This window comes from Megalops cyprinoides, chromosome 5 (genome assembly GCF_013368585.1).
Source record: "Megalops cyprinoides isolate fMegCyp1 chromosome 5, fMegCyp1.pri, whole genome shotgun sequence".
NCBI lineage: Eukaryota > Metazoa > Chordata > Actinopteri > Elopiformes > Megalopidae > Megalops > Megalops cyprinoides.
The window spans coordinates 23,093,336-23,111,221 of NC_050587.1; the positions used below are offsets into that span (position 1 = coordinate 23,093,336).

Below are 17,886 nucleotides of genomic sequence, written 5' to 3' on the forward strand. Positions count from 1 at the left end.
GGTCTTGACGCTGCAGTCGTCGCCGGCGAAGCCCTCGTTGCAGACACACTGGCCGTGGACGCAGCGGCCCCGGTTCAGGCAGTCGTTGGGGCAGGTCAGCACGCTGCAGTCGCGGCCCGTGAAGCCGGCGTAGCAGACGCACTTCCCGTCGACGCAGTCCCCGCGGCCGTAGCAGTCGTTGGGGCAGGTCTTGATGCTGCAGTCCTCGCCGGCGAAGCCCTCCTTGCAGACGCACTGGCCCTTGATGCAACGGCCGCGGTCCAGGCAGTTGTTGGGGCAGGAGAGTTCGCCGCAGTCCTCACCCTGGTAGCCAATGTCACAGATGCACTGGCCCTTGACGCAACGCCCCCTGTTGTGGCAGTTGTTGGTGCAGGTGAGCACGGAGCAGTCCTCGCCCTCGTAGCCCGGGTCGCAGATGCACCTACCTTTGAAGCAGTGGCCGCGCCCGTTGCAGTTCTTGGGGCAGGTGAGCTTGGAGCAGTCCTCGCCGGTGTACCCGGCGTCGCACATGCACTTGCCGTCCACGCACGTGCCGCGCCCGTTGCAGTTGCCCGGGCAGGTGAGCTCGCCGCAGTCCTTGCCCGTGAAGCCCTCGTCGCAGTGGCAGGTGCCGTTGTCACAGCGGCCGCGGTCGTAGCAGTCGTTGGGGCAGATGAGCTCGGAGCAGTCGAAGCCGGTCCACGGCTCGTCGCAGACGCAGTCCCCGTCCACGCAGCGGCCCCGGCCCAGGCAGTTGTTGAGGCAGTCGGGGTGCGAGCAGTCCACCCCGGAGAACCCCTCCTTGCAGATGCAGGCGCCGTCGACGCACTGCCCGTGCTCGCCGCAGTCCACGGGGCAGACCTCGATGCTGCAGTCCTCGCCCGTGAAGCCCTCGAAGCAGACGCACTTGCCGTCGACGCACTTGCCCTGGTCCTGGCAGTCGTCTGGACATGCTCGCTCTGTGCAGTTGGGACCCTTCCAGCCCGGCTCACACTTGCAGCTGCAGGTCTCTGTGCTGTAGTTGCCGTGGCCATTGCAGTAGGGCTTCGTGCCCACCTTTCCTGAGGGAATGAAAGGAAGCAGCACCAATAAAGTGGCATGTAGTACTTCGATCAGGGATACTCTGAAGCACTGTCATTTCTATTGCTCTGTAAGTCACCCTCAATAAGGGTAAACAAAAAAACAACAAAGTACACGCCACCACACCATCTGATGTATGCTGTCCCCCTGCCTCCTTCAGTTTTTCCTCACATCTTGCTTCATGCTCATCATAAAATCGATTTTTGCTTTTGACCCAGCAGTATGTTTTGGCTGACAAAATCAAGCACACCTAGCTCAGGCACAATTAGGGAACTTCTTTTAAACACATTCCTAAATTTGCCACTACATATCTTTCTTATGACAAAATAAAATAAAAATGTAAATGGAGAAACAGGCAAACTTCTGAGCTCTGTTTCTTTACTGGGTGTGGCAGCCTGTTTCCTGTAGCCGTCTGGTTCACGTGTGTGGGTGTGGCCTACCTGTGACCTGGACAGCGCAGCAGCCTGCCCCGGTGGTGCACTGGTCCCTGAGTGTGGACACCTCTCCTTCCAGCACCTCCAGACGGCTCAGCAGGTCCTTCAGTGCGTCCAGCCCATCGGAGCATGCACAGGCCTGGCGGGGGATGTTGATCCGGTGGGTGAAGACGATCTGGTTCTCCCCATCCAGGGTGTGCTCGATGGTGTTGGGGTCTCCCGGGGCGTTGCGTTTGATGAGGTCGGACCCAGCAGGAGGGTCCAGATCCACGGAGCACAGCCCGCCGGCGGGGACGTTGACATTGTAGACGTGGTTGAAGACCACCGGCTTGTCTAGGCTGGGGATGGTGACGTTGGTGGAGGGGATGGGCTTCAGGGTCGCCCTACGGTGACGGATCACCTTCTTCACCACGCCGGCACTGCTGAGCTGAAGCAGGGTGGCAGCAGCCAAACAGGCCAGGAGCAGGCCTCTGGCAGCCATGCTACGGTGCTGCGGCAGAGCGCGATGGGGGTGCAGCGTTTATCTGATTAAAGCTGGGGGGGGGACCTGCAAAGCAAGGAGCAAGGACTATGCTGACAAGGACTGACAAGAGCAGCCTTCATGGACATAAAGTGCATGACACATCCATTCACATAAAGTACGCAAATGACCTCATGGATGAATAAATGCAAGAATGATTGGATTAATAAATTAGGCAATGAAAGAGCTGCATCCTTTAAAGTGCTTTAAAGTGAGGAAGGTGGAGTGATTCACCTCAGTCACTACCATTATTCATGCCAACAATTTAAAAAAAGTTACCCAGTGTCTCTTTGTTTCATCCCCTGCCTTAAATAAATGAATTGTGGGTAAAAGCCCTGTGATGCTGTGATGTCATTTCCAGGAGATGCACTTTCTCATCCAGCTGACTCACCCCCGAAATGGCATAGACTTTGACCTCGTGCGTCAACAAGAACTGCATGCAGATTCCATATTTTTCTTGTATTTCTATTAAGTTTCTCATCACCAGTCATCTCACTGTGTTTGTAGTGGCAAGGCAAGACTCTTCATTTGGATGTAGTTTCCAGCTCTCAAATTAAACTGGCGTCTGCTAGTAAATTTCCATTGAAGTTTAAAGTACAGTTGTACCCTTTATAACTAGTCTGTAAATTGTAGTTAAACTGAGCACTTAATGAAACTGCAGGACACATGAACTCTAATATGCATAACACACCAAAATATTTTGGTTTTGATGGGTGTAAAAACATAGACAAATTAAAGCATTATTCAGTGCTTACTGAGCAGCTCATTGCCCTAGCTTGCTTTCTCTTGAGTTCCATGATTCTGATATTGACATACATTGCAGCTATCTTAAAATCATCCAAGCAAACATTGGTTATTAAGCTGTGTAACTTTCAAAAAACAACTAAATGCTTTTCAAAGAAAAAGTGCACACACCCTTTACTTAACTTTCAAGATGCGCATGTTCATCACTTTCCTGTAATGATAGCCAAATTATACTGTAGCAGGCAATCCCCAGTTTAGGGTGAAAGTGTCTCTTTAATGTCACTTCTGTTTGTTAAATCTCCGGAGGAACCCCACATTATGTGCCAGCGTTTATGGTGCGACAGGTGTTTTTCTTGATGGGCTACCATTTGCAGACAACGTGCAACACCTGCATTAACGTGACTCCTCCCTCCCTGAGGCCATGAGATCATGACCTGGGCAGGTAGGCTGGGGAAGACCATCTGCTCAGGTTTTGCCTGGAATGGTATTCTGGTGCCCTGCTGTTCATAAATCACTGCAGTAGAGCTCTTTGATCGCTCTCCACATGATGGTCCAGTTTAAGTTTCCCAGCATTATTTATGTACACTGGAAGCGAGGCTTGTATTATGCCATGCTTACAGAGAAGGGCCATTTTATTGAGTGTGATGTCCAGATGGATAACAATAAGTTATGAATGGACAGACTTGACACAAACAGTTTCAAAAAGCATAAATGAAATTGGATGGAACTTTCAAAAAATGACTATACCATTTTAATGATCAGCAGCAGTGGAAAATGAGTGAAAGTTTTTGGATGTGAGATCATTTAGATCTTTAAAAAAATGACATTGAGTTTTCAATACGAGTTTTCAAAGCTGCTAAGGAGCACTCTCACCTGATTGCTGGTTTACGGTACGGCTGCTTGGTTTCAAAAGACCACTCATTTTTAAAAATGCTTTGAGCAACAAATTAGAGCCACGCTCTGCGCGTTGTTGAAGAGTCCCTCTCATCACGCTGTGCACTTCTCTCCTCCCCGCCTGCAAGCGGGAATAACACCCTCTGACAGCCCTCAGTGCGCACCTGGTTTTCTTTAAACGGCAGCTAAAACAAACAGCAAACGTGCCAAGCGCACACCAAAGATCCAGCTGTGTGCTCTGTGTACATTTGAAATCACGAGAGAGCGCAGTGCTGGGGAAAAAAACAAAAACATTCTATTCAATTACCCTGGGCTTTCAATCAGAAAGATAGCATTTGTCTTAGGTGCTACTCTTTCTCCCCATCCATTTCCTTCACATACTGTGAAGAAATCGGATTGAAAACTTGACTTGGTTGTGGACAAGCTTTCAAGCCCTTCATTCAGCTCGTATTGCGTTCCTACAGTTTTGGTATAGATAATGTGCAACAGATGAGTGAAATGGAATGTGGAATGGAATGACCTGCCATCTTTCTTGACATGAGAACTAGAAGCTTTTAATCAAGGTCTGCTCTCCAGGCTGGCCCCGCGGTAAAATGATCCCTGGTCACCTCAAAAAGAGCGCTCGTTCAGGTGGTGGTCCAGCTACTGGTGTAACAAAGGATTCTGTCTGTGGAATGTCATACCAGGCCAGGGGGAGGGGGAGAGACAGTTGTAGATATAGTGTTCCTAGATCGGATCTCTCCATTTAAAGGGATGGCAAAAATGTTCTTGCATTGAGTGCAGATCTTTTTTTTTTTTTCCAAATTTCAAGCGCATTTCTGTGTGCGCCATGGTGAAATACTATATCTCTGAGAGAAGATTTTAGTCTGATTATAGATGTCAGGCAGTATTTCCTATATATGGGACCAAGCAGGATGGGTAATTGGACGCGGCGGGGTAACACACGTCAGATAAAGGAGAGGGCCAGAACTGTAATCCTATATGTACAAAGACAGCTGATTCACTTTCTTCAAGGCCCAGACTCAGATCGGCCCAGCCAGGACCAGACGCACTGGCCAAAAAAAAAAGGACCTGAAGAGAGGTGCCATGAACACTCGTGTGAGATTGATGGACTGAGAGCCACTGACATGGCAAGCAGGGTTATGGGTAACTTCCTGTCCAGCGCAGCTCTGCACACTGACCCTCAGCTGATGTGTCGACAGGTCCCCTCTGGGAATGAGCAGCCCTGGTGACAGGGTGCAGTAGACAGCCAATTACTTCAGGCGGTTGCAAACCAGGGATCCTTTTAATCCTCTAAATAGCTGGAAAAGCCTGTGGAAAACCAGCTTTGGCTCTTGAAAGTTGAGTGGCCATTTTATGTCCTTTTGGGGCTGGCAAAAGCTAGAGAGCCTGTACTGGAAACCCTCACAAGCAGCCCAGCCAGCTGGTATGTGTATATTTAAAATTAAAGTTCAAAAAGATCAGTCGAATCCTCTGGCACAGAAAACTGCAATATATGCAGGGAGTCGGGTAATAGTCATAGACGTCACAGCCAACATACTGATAGGCCTACTGTGGACCATGAAAGATCATGCGAGAATGTCTCTTAATATGCTGGATAGTGGAGCGCTGTAATTACAAGTGATGGACTGTTACAAGCAATTATGGTAAATGCACCTCCTCAGTATGGGAAGACAGACAATGACATCTCTTCTTGCCTTTCAAACATCTTCTGCAAACAATCCGAATTATAATGGAAAAAGATCTCCAAAATGCCCTCATAAGTCAACACATACACACACACCAATTAGGAAAAAGGAAAGCTGGTGCAATTTGCCTTGGTTTCATTATGAGTTATATTATGACAGGAGCTAATAATGATGCTGCTAGATTATTTTTATCATTTGTAGCGGTGTTGTTGACTCTGGCTGACCATGGAAAATGCAGTAAATGGCAGGCCTATCAAATGACTGGAGACATTATAACCAGTTATTAGGCTTCTAGGTTCCTTCTGTCCTTCCTCCCTTCTAGGCTGTGTCCTAAATCGCACACTAGCATACTATGTCATAGGCTTATCAAGTATGCTTGGCCATCCAGTATGTTCATGCCTGGTTGAATGTATCCAGATTCCATACAACAATTGCTGAAAAAAGCAGTGGGCACCGGTTACATATTATCAGGGAAGTACTTCTCCAGAATTCTTTGCAAAAAAAAAAAAAGGGGCAGGGTTGGTGCTAGTTGGTGAACAACCATTTTTATTTAATGAATATCACATTATTTTCAGTTATCAGTATTATACAAACACCAGTCATTTGAAGTATTGTTGCGTAACTTAATATGCTAGTTGTAGTAATTATTTAGTAGATATTATTAGTCGTAGGAGTAGTAGTAGTATAGAGCAAAATACTGCACCTAGCTGTGCCCCTACTGTAGCTGATGTCAGAATTCATTAATTTTTTAATTTGGACAGAATTCAGACATTTACAATTGATGCATACTGTGTATTGGTGTACGTATTGATGCATGCAAAAAGATTTAGTGTAGAGTTCTATACGCAGAATATCAGATTGCAGTGTGCTAGTGTGCGATCTGGGACACAGCCCTTGTCTCAGAGGTTCTGGCTGGTAACAGAAGGTTCTAGTACTGTCTGTATTGCTATTCTAATTATGGGTGTTCTGCGCCTCCACGCCCCCCTCAGGAATGTTCATTACGGGGCAACAAATTATAACACTTCTTGTTTCAACAATGCCGTGGCCAGAACTGTCAGTGAGAAGCCCAGGGAGCCGGAACATGAAACCTGCCTTTTATTGTGTACCACTCCACTGCACCGATGCATTCCGCCGAGTCCTGAACCTCACCGGGGCGCCAGCTTTGGAATGCAGTTTGATTTACTGTGGGACGACAGTATGTCTTGATGATAGACATTGGCCCTTTGTTTTCACAGAATTCCACACCAAGGCAAAATGAACAGCATGTATGGTCATAATTGGACTACATGTTATTTAATGTAGGGTAGCTACTGCCAGTCATGTCTTACTGCAGATGCCCTTTTGATAATCTGAGCCAAGATTTGCTATTCATGAAAGATGTATGACAAAGCACATAGTCTGAGCCAAGATGCCTTTTTGTTATAATTATGCAGGAGACAATCTAGTGCTAGTTTTATTGATCCGTGTTTTTTGCTCACAATTACTGAGAAAATGCATCACATTTCTGTTAAATTTTCCTTGCCTATTACCTTTGGCCTCTTGTTTATATATCTGCATTACAGCTGGGTGCAGTGTAATGTTTAGGTCGATCTAACTACATTAAATGGATTGTGGTCCCATTACCGATGCATTAACAGGTGAGGTAAAGGTACATGTAATTTAACCAGTAAACATAGTATCCATAATTGATGTTAGTGGGATTTACTGAACACATTTTTTTTCAATGGACTCCATCTCTGTAAATTAAGTACCCAATCACATCCTTCTGTCGCTTAGTATAACATCTCTATTGGAACAATAAGCATGTTCTAAAACAGACAGCAGCAGACAGTTTGAAGTTGAGTATGTACAGAGATGGATTTTATCTGTATCTGTAACAGAGCACTGAATACCACAATAATCCATATTTATGAGTCAAAAGAGACTTAGCTGATGCAAAATCCAGTCAGTTCATTTTGTCCCATCCCTATTGGCTTGAATAGACTTGTTGATGGAAGGACCAATGACAACTTGTGCGTGGGTGTTGTGCAATTTGGAGCTCAATAATCCTATGACAATATGACCTAGGGATGTTCTGAAATTGTAGCTACTTTGGAACTTTTGGAACAAATTACAGTGACATACAATTGCAATTCTGTGCTATTGATGGATTTAACTACACTGAAAGGGTCTCAGATTTTCTGCTTTATGGTTGAATTTTAATGCTAAAAAGAAACATATATTTCAAAAAACATCTGAGGTTATATATTACATCAGCATTTAGGAGACACTCTTATCCAGAGCGACTTGCATAGGTTACCATTTTTACATGTTGTCCACGTAAAGCTGGATATTTACTGAGGCAATTCTGGGTTAAGTACTTTGTCAAAGGTTACAATGGCTGTGCCCCAGTGGGGAACTAAACCGACAACCTTTCGGTTATGAATGCTGGTTTTTATAAATGAAAATGTGCTGTTACGCTTTTCTTTACAACGGTTGTCTTTAAAAAACAAATGCTTTTCGAAATAGTGTCCCTAATTGAGATTCATTTGTCCCAGACTTAAATTCCCTAAGGCTGCCGCACTGCCAGACTTCTCTTTACTGGCTGCATTGCTGTCTGACCACCACCCCTTTCTCCTCCTCTCCTTTAATTAGGGTAATGAGAAAGTTTTGTTCCCATCTGTCTACACTGATCATCCCATCACACATTCTGCTCATTCTTTCTTAGGCTTAAACACCTGACGTTTCCCGGAAAACCTGAGATTGTACTTTGTACAATTACTCACTGCAGAATCTTTATCTTTGTTATCCAATAATTTCCAGTAATTCAACTGACAAGCAGTGTTCTGTCATTTGTTCTAGCAGATTCTCAAACTAGACAGAGTGCCTAAAAGACAATCACTAAGCAAAGCTAAGCTAAGCAAACTACCTGCATATTTAACATTAATCACTGAGAATATGAACCTGCAAAGGAATACCTGCAAAGTAATGCAACACGTCCCCATACACACTGCAAGCATGTTGAAAAAGTGTGAAAAGTGTACATTGCTGCAAAACAAAGAAAGACTAAAAGAACTTGACAAATATCCAACACCGATCGAATGTTTATTGGATACATGTGCACGCTCCTCTTCCATTTTTTAAAAATTGTTTTGTTTAACATTATTGTATGACCATATGACGACCTTTGATAAATTAATATTATTTAAACTTTCTTCAATATTTCACATGTCAAGATAATGCTCCCTCTTGTTTGTTCTGGGGGGTTGGAAACAACCATCCAAAAATTAGAGTTGATTTCTTTTCAAATGCCTGTATCATGCTCCAGTTTCCACCAGCAGTCCCATATGAGGCTTTCATAAGGTCAAACACATGCTTTGCCAGAAAGGAAAGTCCTCATTTCCACTTAATTGGATCCTTCCACTTGCACCTGATAATTGGCTGGTAAATTATACTTTAAACAAAGGTTACTCAGTTCCTCATGTGGTCTTTGCTAATCTAATTTCCATGTAAGACACAGTATAGCTTGGCTTTTTTTGTGGATGGTGCACTGCAGGGCAGTTTCAGAGCCTGATATATCACCTTTCATGTGGTGTTTTGCAGTCACAGTCAGCTGTGGGACCAGGTATCTTTGTTATGTTTTTCGGCCCTCATGGAGCCAGCAGAACAGACAAACCAAGATATTATTTAATCATAAACACCTATTTCAACAGTTATTCTCATCGTGATTGTCAAGCACAGTGACCTTCCCTGACCCTGTAACGATGGTCTTGTTCTTGTTTGTGCCACTACTCCTTGCTGCTTACCATGATGGCCTTGAAAGTGGCTCTGAATAAGAGCCTCTGCCAATTGATAGGTCGAGAAGTTAATTAGATTGATGTTGGCAAAAGGTGCAAGTGACATTAACATTTGACCAACTGAAACAGACGGACCACTTCAGGGGTGACTCTTGTCAAATTCGATAAGGGTGAAAACTACTTATCAGAAGATCTGGGGAATCAGATGCTCACCAGCTGAGGGAATTGGGCAGGTGGTGGTCACAATGACATAATTAAAAAGTGCATAAGCTGGTGACTTTTTACCGCGTCTGTAAACTGAAAGCCATGCAGAACCCCCTCTCTCTCCAAGACGTTCCTCAATCAGTGGACTTTGGCCTGTTTTGTCCTATTTTCGACCAGTGGGGTAGCTGGCTCTGGGTGGAGCCGGGAAAACAGGATCCCCAGAAATAAAGTGATGGAATGCAAATAAAAGAGGGAAGAGCCAATCACATGGGCCCACAATGCACTCCCAGCCTTTTAAATATTCATCCATTCCCAAACGCACCGCCTCTGCTCCTCTCTCACCAGAGAGTTTTCTGTTTCAGAGGAAACAGCAGAGTTATGGCCCAGTGCGAGCATGATGGCTTTTCCAGGGCTCGTTTTTCCACTCCTTCTCTGCCGTCTTGCAAACCTGAGGGCTCTCCCTTTTAATTGGTTCTGCAGGGTCATGTGTTGATTGATGACAAGGCTTTTTGTCTCGTTTTTTTTTTTCTTCTTCTTCTTCTTTTTTTGAAGGATTTCATAGTTCATGTGCAGACAGACTCTCTCAGTGATCCACTGTTTCCACTATACAACTGGCCCCACGCTGGGACGAACGTCATGGGCCGGGGGAGAGGGGAGGAGAAAACGCCCAGACAAGAGTTCAGTTCATTGCAAGTTTAGTCTCAGTGCAGAGGAAATGTTTATTTATTCTACCTTTTAAATGGCTACTTAGGAAAAGGTATGGGGGTATACCCATTCAGTGTTAACAATGACCAGGAAGTGGGGACCACCTGGCAACAATGTCCATAGACAGAATTAGAGTGAGAGGGGTGTGCAGAGGGTCAAAGACTTATGAGATGGGTGAACAGGGTTCAAGGTATTGAAGTTTATTGAAGCAGGCAGGGACAGAGATAAGTATAAGTTTAAAGTTAGACACAAGAATAAATATATAAGTGAGTCTCACTGAGTTTAGTACTGTGAAGGTTTCATTTGTGAAAGCTGAAACGGATTTCCTGGAGGAACTCATGAAGTTGTCCCGCAGTGTGACGGGGAATGGATTTCACTGCACACTCTGGGGTCCGGTCATGTAACAGGGATCACAAATGGGGTTTTTTAAGTTACAGCTCTTGGAGTTGTGATCCCTGCAGAGCACCTAAAAAATGACTCATGACCCTTGAACTCTCACCTATAGAAGTTAAGGGGGAATTTTGGCTCATTGTGTCATGTTACATGCTGAACACTTGGACTCAGTGAGAAAAAACATACAACTGTTAATTATTTTCAGCACAAACATAATTTGTTTAACTGAACTGTGTATTTGCAAAGACATCAAACATGAACACTTACTTTAAATTTTTAGTCAAGTGTTAAGGAAAAATGCAGATTGAATCCAATGGTTAAGAGTGTATTACAACCCAATATTCAATAATACTGTACTCACAATCAAGCTGAAAAAGAGGGCTACAGTAAGTGTTTTATTATTTAATAATATGTGAGTGATTAAAGTTTTTGTCCAGCTATGAAGCTCCAGCTCCAGGTGTTACTGCAGATGACCAGAGATCCATGGGTTTAAACAGTCCCAAGGATGATGTTCCACACATTGAGGTTGCCCCTTGCACCATCTGACCAATCTATTCATGACAATGGGGTCAGAGAGGCTGATTTTTTTTTTTTTTTTGGGGGGGGGGGGGTATGATGAAATACTGTGACTCAGACCATGACTCCATGTCAGATCACAGTTCACTGACTCTGCACAAGGTATCCCTGTGCCCTTGCCTCAGTGGCCTTCCTGGGCTCCGTTTCTTAATGGTCTGGGGAGCACGCGGGGCTCTGTGATTTGTGGCATGGTTGTGGTTCAGCTGCCTGTTTCAGACAAAACCTCTCTGTATTGTAATAATAAACATGCCTGCCCATGTGTGTGGGTGTAAACACCAAGACTTCAAGTTATCTGGTATGGCATTGGACTCAACAGCCTTCCAGTGGACAGCCTGTAAATCTATTAGTGGCTGAGGTGTTCCTTCTCGACCCCATTAACTCTGAGCAATGACGGAAATGGCTCTTTGATTTAAGATTATATAACATGACTTTCTAGCCAATGTTGGCCCATATGCAGCTTTGCATATTTGCACGTCTGTAATGCGCCATGTTGATTTCCCACAGAATACTAAAAGAGTCAATGAAAACCAGAACTGAAAAAGCTCATAGTCTTAAACAGTTTTGACATGTAGCTCATGTAGTCTGAAAGTTTTTAAAAAGAATAATTTAGCATATTTAAAACGTGTTTTGAATTACTGAGAAATATGCCAGCTGGTATATATAGAAAAAGACAGGAATATTAGCCAAACATAAAATATTCAGCAAATTGCACCGCCAATCTGCTATCACTGACATTAGCAAGAAGTCAGATATTTTATGCATAGATAAAAAATCAAAACAAATTTTGCCTCTGTTTGCTTGTCAATGGCACTTACTCAGGGTAACTGTTTTGGATACATATTACCCATTTCTACAACTAGATATTCTACTTAAGTGATTCCAGTTCTATGCTTGTCCCAGGGGTGTAACAAGAGTGACCCATCTGGGATATGAACCTGCATTTGTTTGATAACAATTTCTCTAAACATTACACCACACTGCCACAGAACTACCTGTGAAACTGGAAACCTTTCAGGAACATGCTCTTTTCAGTGCTAGCTGAGAGGCCAGGCGTCTTGAACTTCGGCTTAGCCAGTGAGACCCAAGCACAGATGGTCCTTAACGAGGCCAAACAGCTGAATGCAGATGAGTTAATGAGTGCATAAATATTTGGGCTCCTGTGTGCTGTTAACGAGGGTCCCGCGTGAGGGGGTCCCATTAGAAGAAAGGGAGCGAGGAGAGGAGCCCCACTGGAAGCACATTACTCATCGCTTCTTCGTTTACGCACCAAGGACCGCCGACCTCATCGTTTATTAGCCTGACCCCTGAGGCACCCAGAGCTGCTCTTCCGTGCGCAAACTGCGCCCATCTGGGATTCCGTTTAAAACTCATCTGACCTCCCATCATCCCCTCTGCCACCGCCACCCCCATCTCCTGCACCCCGACACCCCAGCCTTTAAAACACACCGCAGTAAAAGTAAAAGTGAGCTTATATTTCACTGTCTCTCCCCCCAGCCCCCACTCTCCCTACCTAGCCACCCCTCAACATCTGGTGAGAGGCACAGCGTAACACAAAGGCTGGCCACTCCTCACATCCTATGGGAAAGGCCAGGCATGTAGTACATAGTGCCATAATGACTTCCTGGTGCCACTCTCTAGGTCAGTGAAAGCAGGCTTCCCTGGAAAGCAGATTAGTTTACCCTCATGCAAGCACTCAATTCTATTACACTGTTCTGTTCTATCCTGAACTATCAAGTCACTATCATAGGGCCTCTACTTCAAATCAATGCTTAGCAATGAAAATAGTAATAATAACAGTCACCATCATTACTGCTGATTTGTTGCTTAGGCCTTTTATCCAGGTTATGTTGAACATCTTGTACCTTATATTTTAAGTGTCATCCATGCACACAGCTGTAGATCTGTAAAGGCAATTTAGGTTAATCACCTTGCTCAGTGGGACAATGGCAGCACCTCTCCTGGGAACTAAGCCAGCGGCCTTCTGGTTCCAAGCCCAGTCCCTTGACTACAGTTCAACCAGTAGACTCACTTGTACTCTTGTACCCATACATAACACTTACTCCTGATGATAGGGGGAAACAGAGGACAACACTGAGTCTAGTGTAGATAACTCAAAAGCAACAAACAGACAAGAGCATAACAACAGCAAAACACAGCATTTTCCCAAATACCCACACTCCTGTGAGCTCAACTGTTCTTTTTTGGACGTGAACGTAAAAACACTTTTTGTCTTTGCCTGGATTGGAGAGCAGCCTCCAGAAAAGGAGGAAATGCTGGTTTCCCCTCCTCCTCTCCCTGTGATTGTGGACACAGTGCGGGGGGGTGTCCTCACGCCTGCTCTCTGCTGTGCTCCCAGTGTACGTGTGGCACTGTGGGAGCATATCCCAGAGCAAGAGGAGTGTCTCTGTCCTTGGTCCTAATCCCGCTTATTCAAACCATGCTGCTATGTACACGGTGGCCAGGGAAGCACATACACAGTGTTAGGGAAATACAGAGATGAGAGATGTTTGCTTTGACGTGAGACCCCAACTCTGGGAAGGAGCTAAATGTCGAACTAGAGCCTACCACCAGGACGAAATTAGGATTCCCTCAGATCTGACTTGTTTGTTGTAGAGTAAAAGAACAATAATATTAATAAATGGGTTTTACTATTATCCTCAATCTTTGTAATATAAAATCATTTTGTAAAGATGTTTTGGTCACTTTTTCGTAAATCTGAAAATTACTGGTGCTCACACATTCAAATAAAAATGATCTTAATTAAAAATGAGAGTAATTGTGTGTGAGGTTGATTGAGGCCATCCCGCTGTGTATTGATGTTGAGAAAGCAAACTGAAAGACGACAGAAGAAAATGAAATAAACCTCTGCGTTTTTAAACTATAATGCAGAATTAGCTTTATTGCTTTTCCCCCATCCTGGCAGCAGGGAGGGAATTTTCCCACATGGAAACGGTACCGAGGAATTTTGGCTGCTGTTTCAGGACATCTGTTTCGGCTGCTCTACAGTAAAAGCCTGAGCGTGTGTCGCGTGTCCGTGCGGTGAGAGCCACACTCTCACCTTTGCGTGAGCTGGGTGACCCGTTCCCTGAGGGCTGTAGCTTAACTGGGCGTGTTTTTCCTGCTGCCCTAATTACATCGTTCTCTACATCACAGGAGTCCAAGGCACGTTATACACAGGTCACAAGTTAACATCAGGAGCAGAGGTGGAACGTCTGTGTGTGTGTGTCCCTTCTGCTAAATATAACACAGCTAATAAAGAGGCTCTGCACACAATGAATGTGTTCAGATCTGGCATTCCGTGTTGCTGAAACATTGCAGAAACAAAAAAATATTAAATAAAAAAATCACACAACCAAATCTCACAGGATATTTTGAGGGGCTGCTTTTTTGTTTCCATCTGCAGACTAATCAATCAAAACCTCAAAACCTTTGTGTCTCTTTCACCATTTTTGAAAAAGATGAAAATGAGAAAACTATTTGAAGGTCAGAGGACTAATAAATGTGTCTGCCAACCCAATATGTGTGTGGCAGAACTGGAAGGCAACAACAGAGTGCAAAACTAACTTTTTTCACAGGATGGGTTCAGAGTGGGTCTGTGTGATGCTCAAACGGCGCTCAGTAATCAAAAACGCACAGCAGGACATCCTTGAGAAGGCAGTGTACAAGAGCTGGTGGGACAGGCTTTCATGTGGAAAACAGCCATGGTGTAAACAGCATGATGGTTTCCATTTTGACGCTGGGAGACCCAGCATCCGCGTCACAGTACTGTTATGCTGGTTTCTGTTAATGGGATGAAATGGGTCGATAGTCTGGGGGGCGGGGGGCGGTGGTCCATCTGGGAAGCTGGTATAATTGCCAACAGGTGAAACTGAATACCAACAAAGATTTATGAGGATTAACATCTCCAGGAGAGCACACACCAAAGAGTCTACTCTGCAACCCGACACATGGAATCGCGCTGGGTCATTTTGTCTTAAAAATAATTGCGATGCTCGTAATGCTTGTAAACCCCCCCCCCCCAGTCCGACTCCTGGACAGAAGGTGTACTTGAAAATTGACATGCCTGCTGTGTGGGTCAACTATTTCCTCTGTATCATGTGTGTGCTCAGATGGGTAGTTAAGGTCTGACTGCTCACAGATTGGGGTAAAAAAAAAATCTTTTTTTCTCGGTCTACCATAATTGAAACAGCAAGAAACAGAACTCTGTAAGCAAATGGTGCTGTAACACAGCAAGTCAATGCTACATTGTTTCACAGACAGAGTGGATGCAGTCACTTTCGCCCGGCAAACCGCTTTTGTTTGAAATGGTTGTCAGTGTGGCGCTGTCCCTGTCTCTCTGTCTGTTCCTTTTTTTCAGGTGGCAAGATTGTGAAGGCCATTTATCTCCTCTGTACTGGCCGATGCCCAAGGAGAAAGAGAGATGGACAGTAGTGAATGAAAAAGATGATGGAATCCCCCTATGAGAACACGGCCACATCTGCATCCTGCTCCCACACGCAACCAATTACACGCTCCGTCTAGACATTCTGAATCAGATTTATAGGACCAGTCCTGAGATTCTCTGTAAGCACAGACTGATACAGATCTGATACATGTATGCAATATCCCCACCAATGCTACCTTTCAGAACCTCTATTCTGTGCAATGCCACAGCACTTACACAAACATATGTGATGGCATACATCATCTGTGTGTGTGTCCACAGAACTGGCTTTTGCATTTTTTTTTCCCTTTTTCATTGAGGATGATTAGTTTTCTCAAACTTACTAAACTATTTAAATAGCACTCCACTCCTAGAGCAAGAAAAAAAACTTTGAAGGGGTACAGATAAATATACAGTTATTTTGCTAAAGCATCACTCACTCAACTTAGTAAGTGATATTGAGAAGCTGCCATTTCATTCTGTACGCACACAAACATAAAAACAACATGCAGCACACACATCACACAGAAGATAAAGGGACACCCCAAAAATACTGTACTACTGTGAATAATAGGAATAATATGTAGGCACGAAATGTAGCAAATCACAGTGAGAATAAAGCCAGCATCAAATGCTGTATCAATTCCGTTTGTCCTCACGAGAATTACCAAAACAGAAAAAAAGAATAATCGTACATGTTATTGCATCTTCCTCTGATTCCACCGTCAATGCACCTAGCATCCGATTAAATACTGCTAAGCAGGAAAAAAAAATTACAAAACTTCCACCCCTCTTTCTCTTTGCTCCCTGCGTGCGGCTATCTACACACAGTAAACTACGATACGCTTTGCCAGAGTGACAGTCTCTAAGGGGAACATACTCCTTCTCGCACACGAATTCATTAAAGGTAACGCGTAATCCGCTGTACATCGTAGCAAAACCGAAAGCCCAGTTTCGCGTCTGCAGCAACACAGCCGGTGATGACACGACAACGCACTCCAGCTACCATTATCCGAGACAGCAAGCGGCTCTGCTTCTGCAGACGGAACGGCGGCGAGCTGAGATAGAATTTTCTTGGCAGACCACGCGTGCCGGCTGAATTTAACCCAAGAAAATCAAATCACAGAGCAACTTCCCCCGCACATACAGTCATTCAGTAGTCAATCAATGCGTTCGATTTCTCTTTCGTTTTCCTCCCCCAGTTCAAAAATAGCACGCATTAAACACTGAATGGAGGAGTCCAACTGTTGCAGCATGCGCCAGATATGTTAACGACATGCCTCATAAACCATAATGAGCACATTTCGGCGACTCAAGTCAGTCTGAAACTCTTGTGCAAGTTTCAAAAGAAAGACCAAACTGCATTCATTCATTAATCTACTGAAACTGTAGAATTAACTTCCATCTGATTCATACAGACATCTAAGTCCAGAAAATAACTGTAAACAAAAAATTTGCTTTATTTGAGTTGTAATATGACTGTAACATAAGTTTAGCCACTAGAACAAGTAATAGTGTGCTTCCAACAAGGTAGGGCTTTATCTGTAAATGCCACATTTTTTTTACCTTTTTTTTATTGTAATGGATTGAATGGATTTGTCATTAAATACAAAATACCTGTTTTCTTTCCCCTAAAACGTTCACACACAATTTGTATGAAACGAGTGAGGAAGACGTATGAGATCATGGGATATTTACAGTGTCTGTATGTCAATTAATAAATAAATCAATCAGCTGCAGAAATTTACACAGGTAACGCAAAGTGTAATGTGCAGCTCTTACCTATGGGTGAGTCCCCAGTTTCTTCAATGAAGACTCCCACAGCTCAAGAAGAAACGATGTGCTTTTCTGAAGTTACAAAAAAAAAAAAAAAAAAAGAAAGACAGTATGATGTATGGGGCAAAAAAATTCAGCCTCAACAATTGTTCTGCTCTCTTGCTCTCTCTCTCCCTCTCTTTCTCTCAACTCTCTGGAGCAAGGACAGCTCTCTGCCTTTTTTCAGTTCAGACAATTCCACTGATGCTGGAGTCAGGAGCAAGAGAGTGAGAGAGTTTGGAGAGAGTGAATGAAAGAAAGAAGGAGAGGGAAATCTCTTTCTTTTAAACAGACACTCTGTGGTCAGACCTCCTGCTCCTAACTACAGCTCTTAAATAGCCCCCCGTCCCCCCCCTCCTCTCAAACAGCTGGATGTAGAGCTGGGCTACTGCCCTGAAACGGGATGCCTCTGTACTTAGCAGTGCACACAGCGGAGAGAGAGAGTGAGAGAAAAAAGGAAGTGTTAGAGAGAGAGTGGAAGAGAGAGAGAGAGAGAGAGAGAGAGAGAGAGAGAGGGACAGACAGAAAGAGAAAGGGGGGAGCAGTTTGTTATAGAGCACAGAGAGAAACATTTTGGAGAGCAGGGGAGAATTTGGAGGACACGCAGGGCTGTCATACCTTTTAAGGCAGAAAATGGAAGTGACAGAGGTGACGT

The 17,886-nt window shown here is 44.4% G+C and overlaps 1 protein-coding gene across 1 annotated transcript in view; it reads right to left on the reverse strand.

The window, feature by feature from the left end:
• The window catches only part of LOC118778044 (tenascin-like), a 53,111-nt gene extending 35,844 nt beyond the window's left edge, over window positions 1-17,267 (reverse strand). The window contains exons 1-3 of the mRNA XM_036529359.1: window positions 17,199-17,267; window positions 1,500-2,040; window positions 50-1,040 (exon numbers count right to left, since the gene is read on the reverse strand). Of these exons, the coding sequence (XP_036385252.1) occupies window positions 50-1,040; window positions 1,500-1,974 (1,466 nt within the window). The 5' untranslated portion in view covers window positions 1,975-2,040; window positions 17,199-17,267. The remainder of the gene's footprint in view (window positions 1-49; window positions 1,041-1,499; window positions 2,041-17,198) is intronic.
• Window positions 17,268-17,886: the final 619 nt, after the last annotated feature.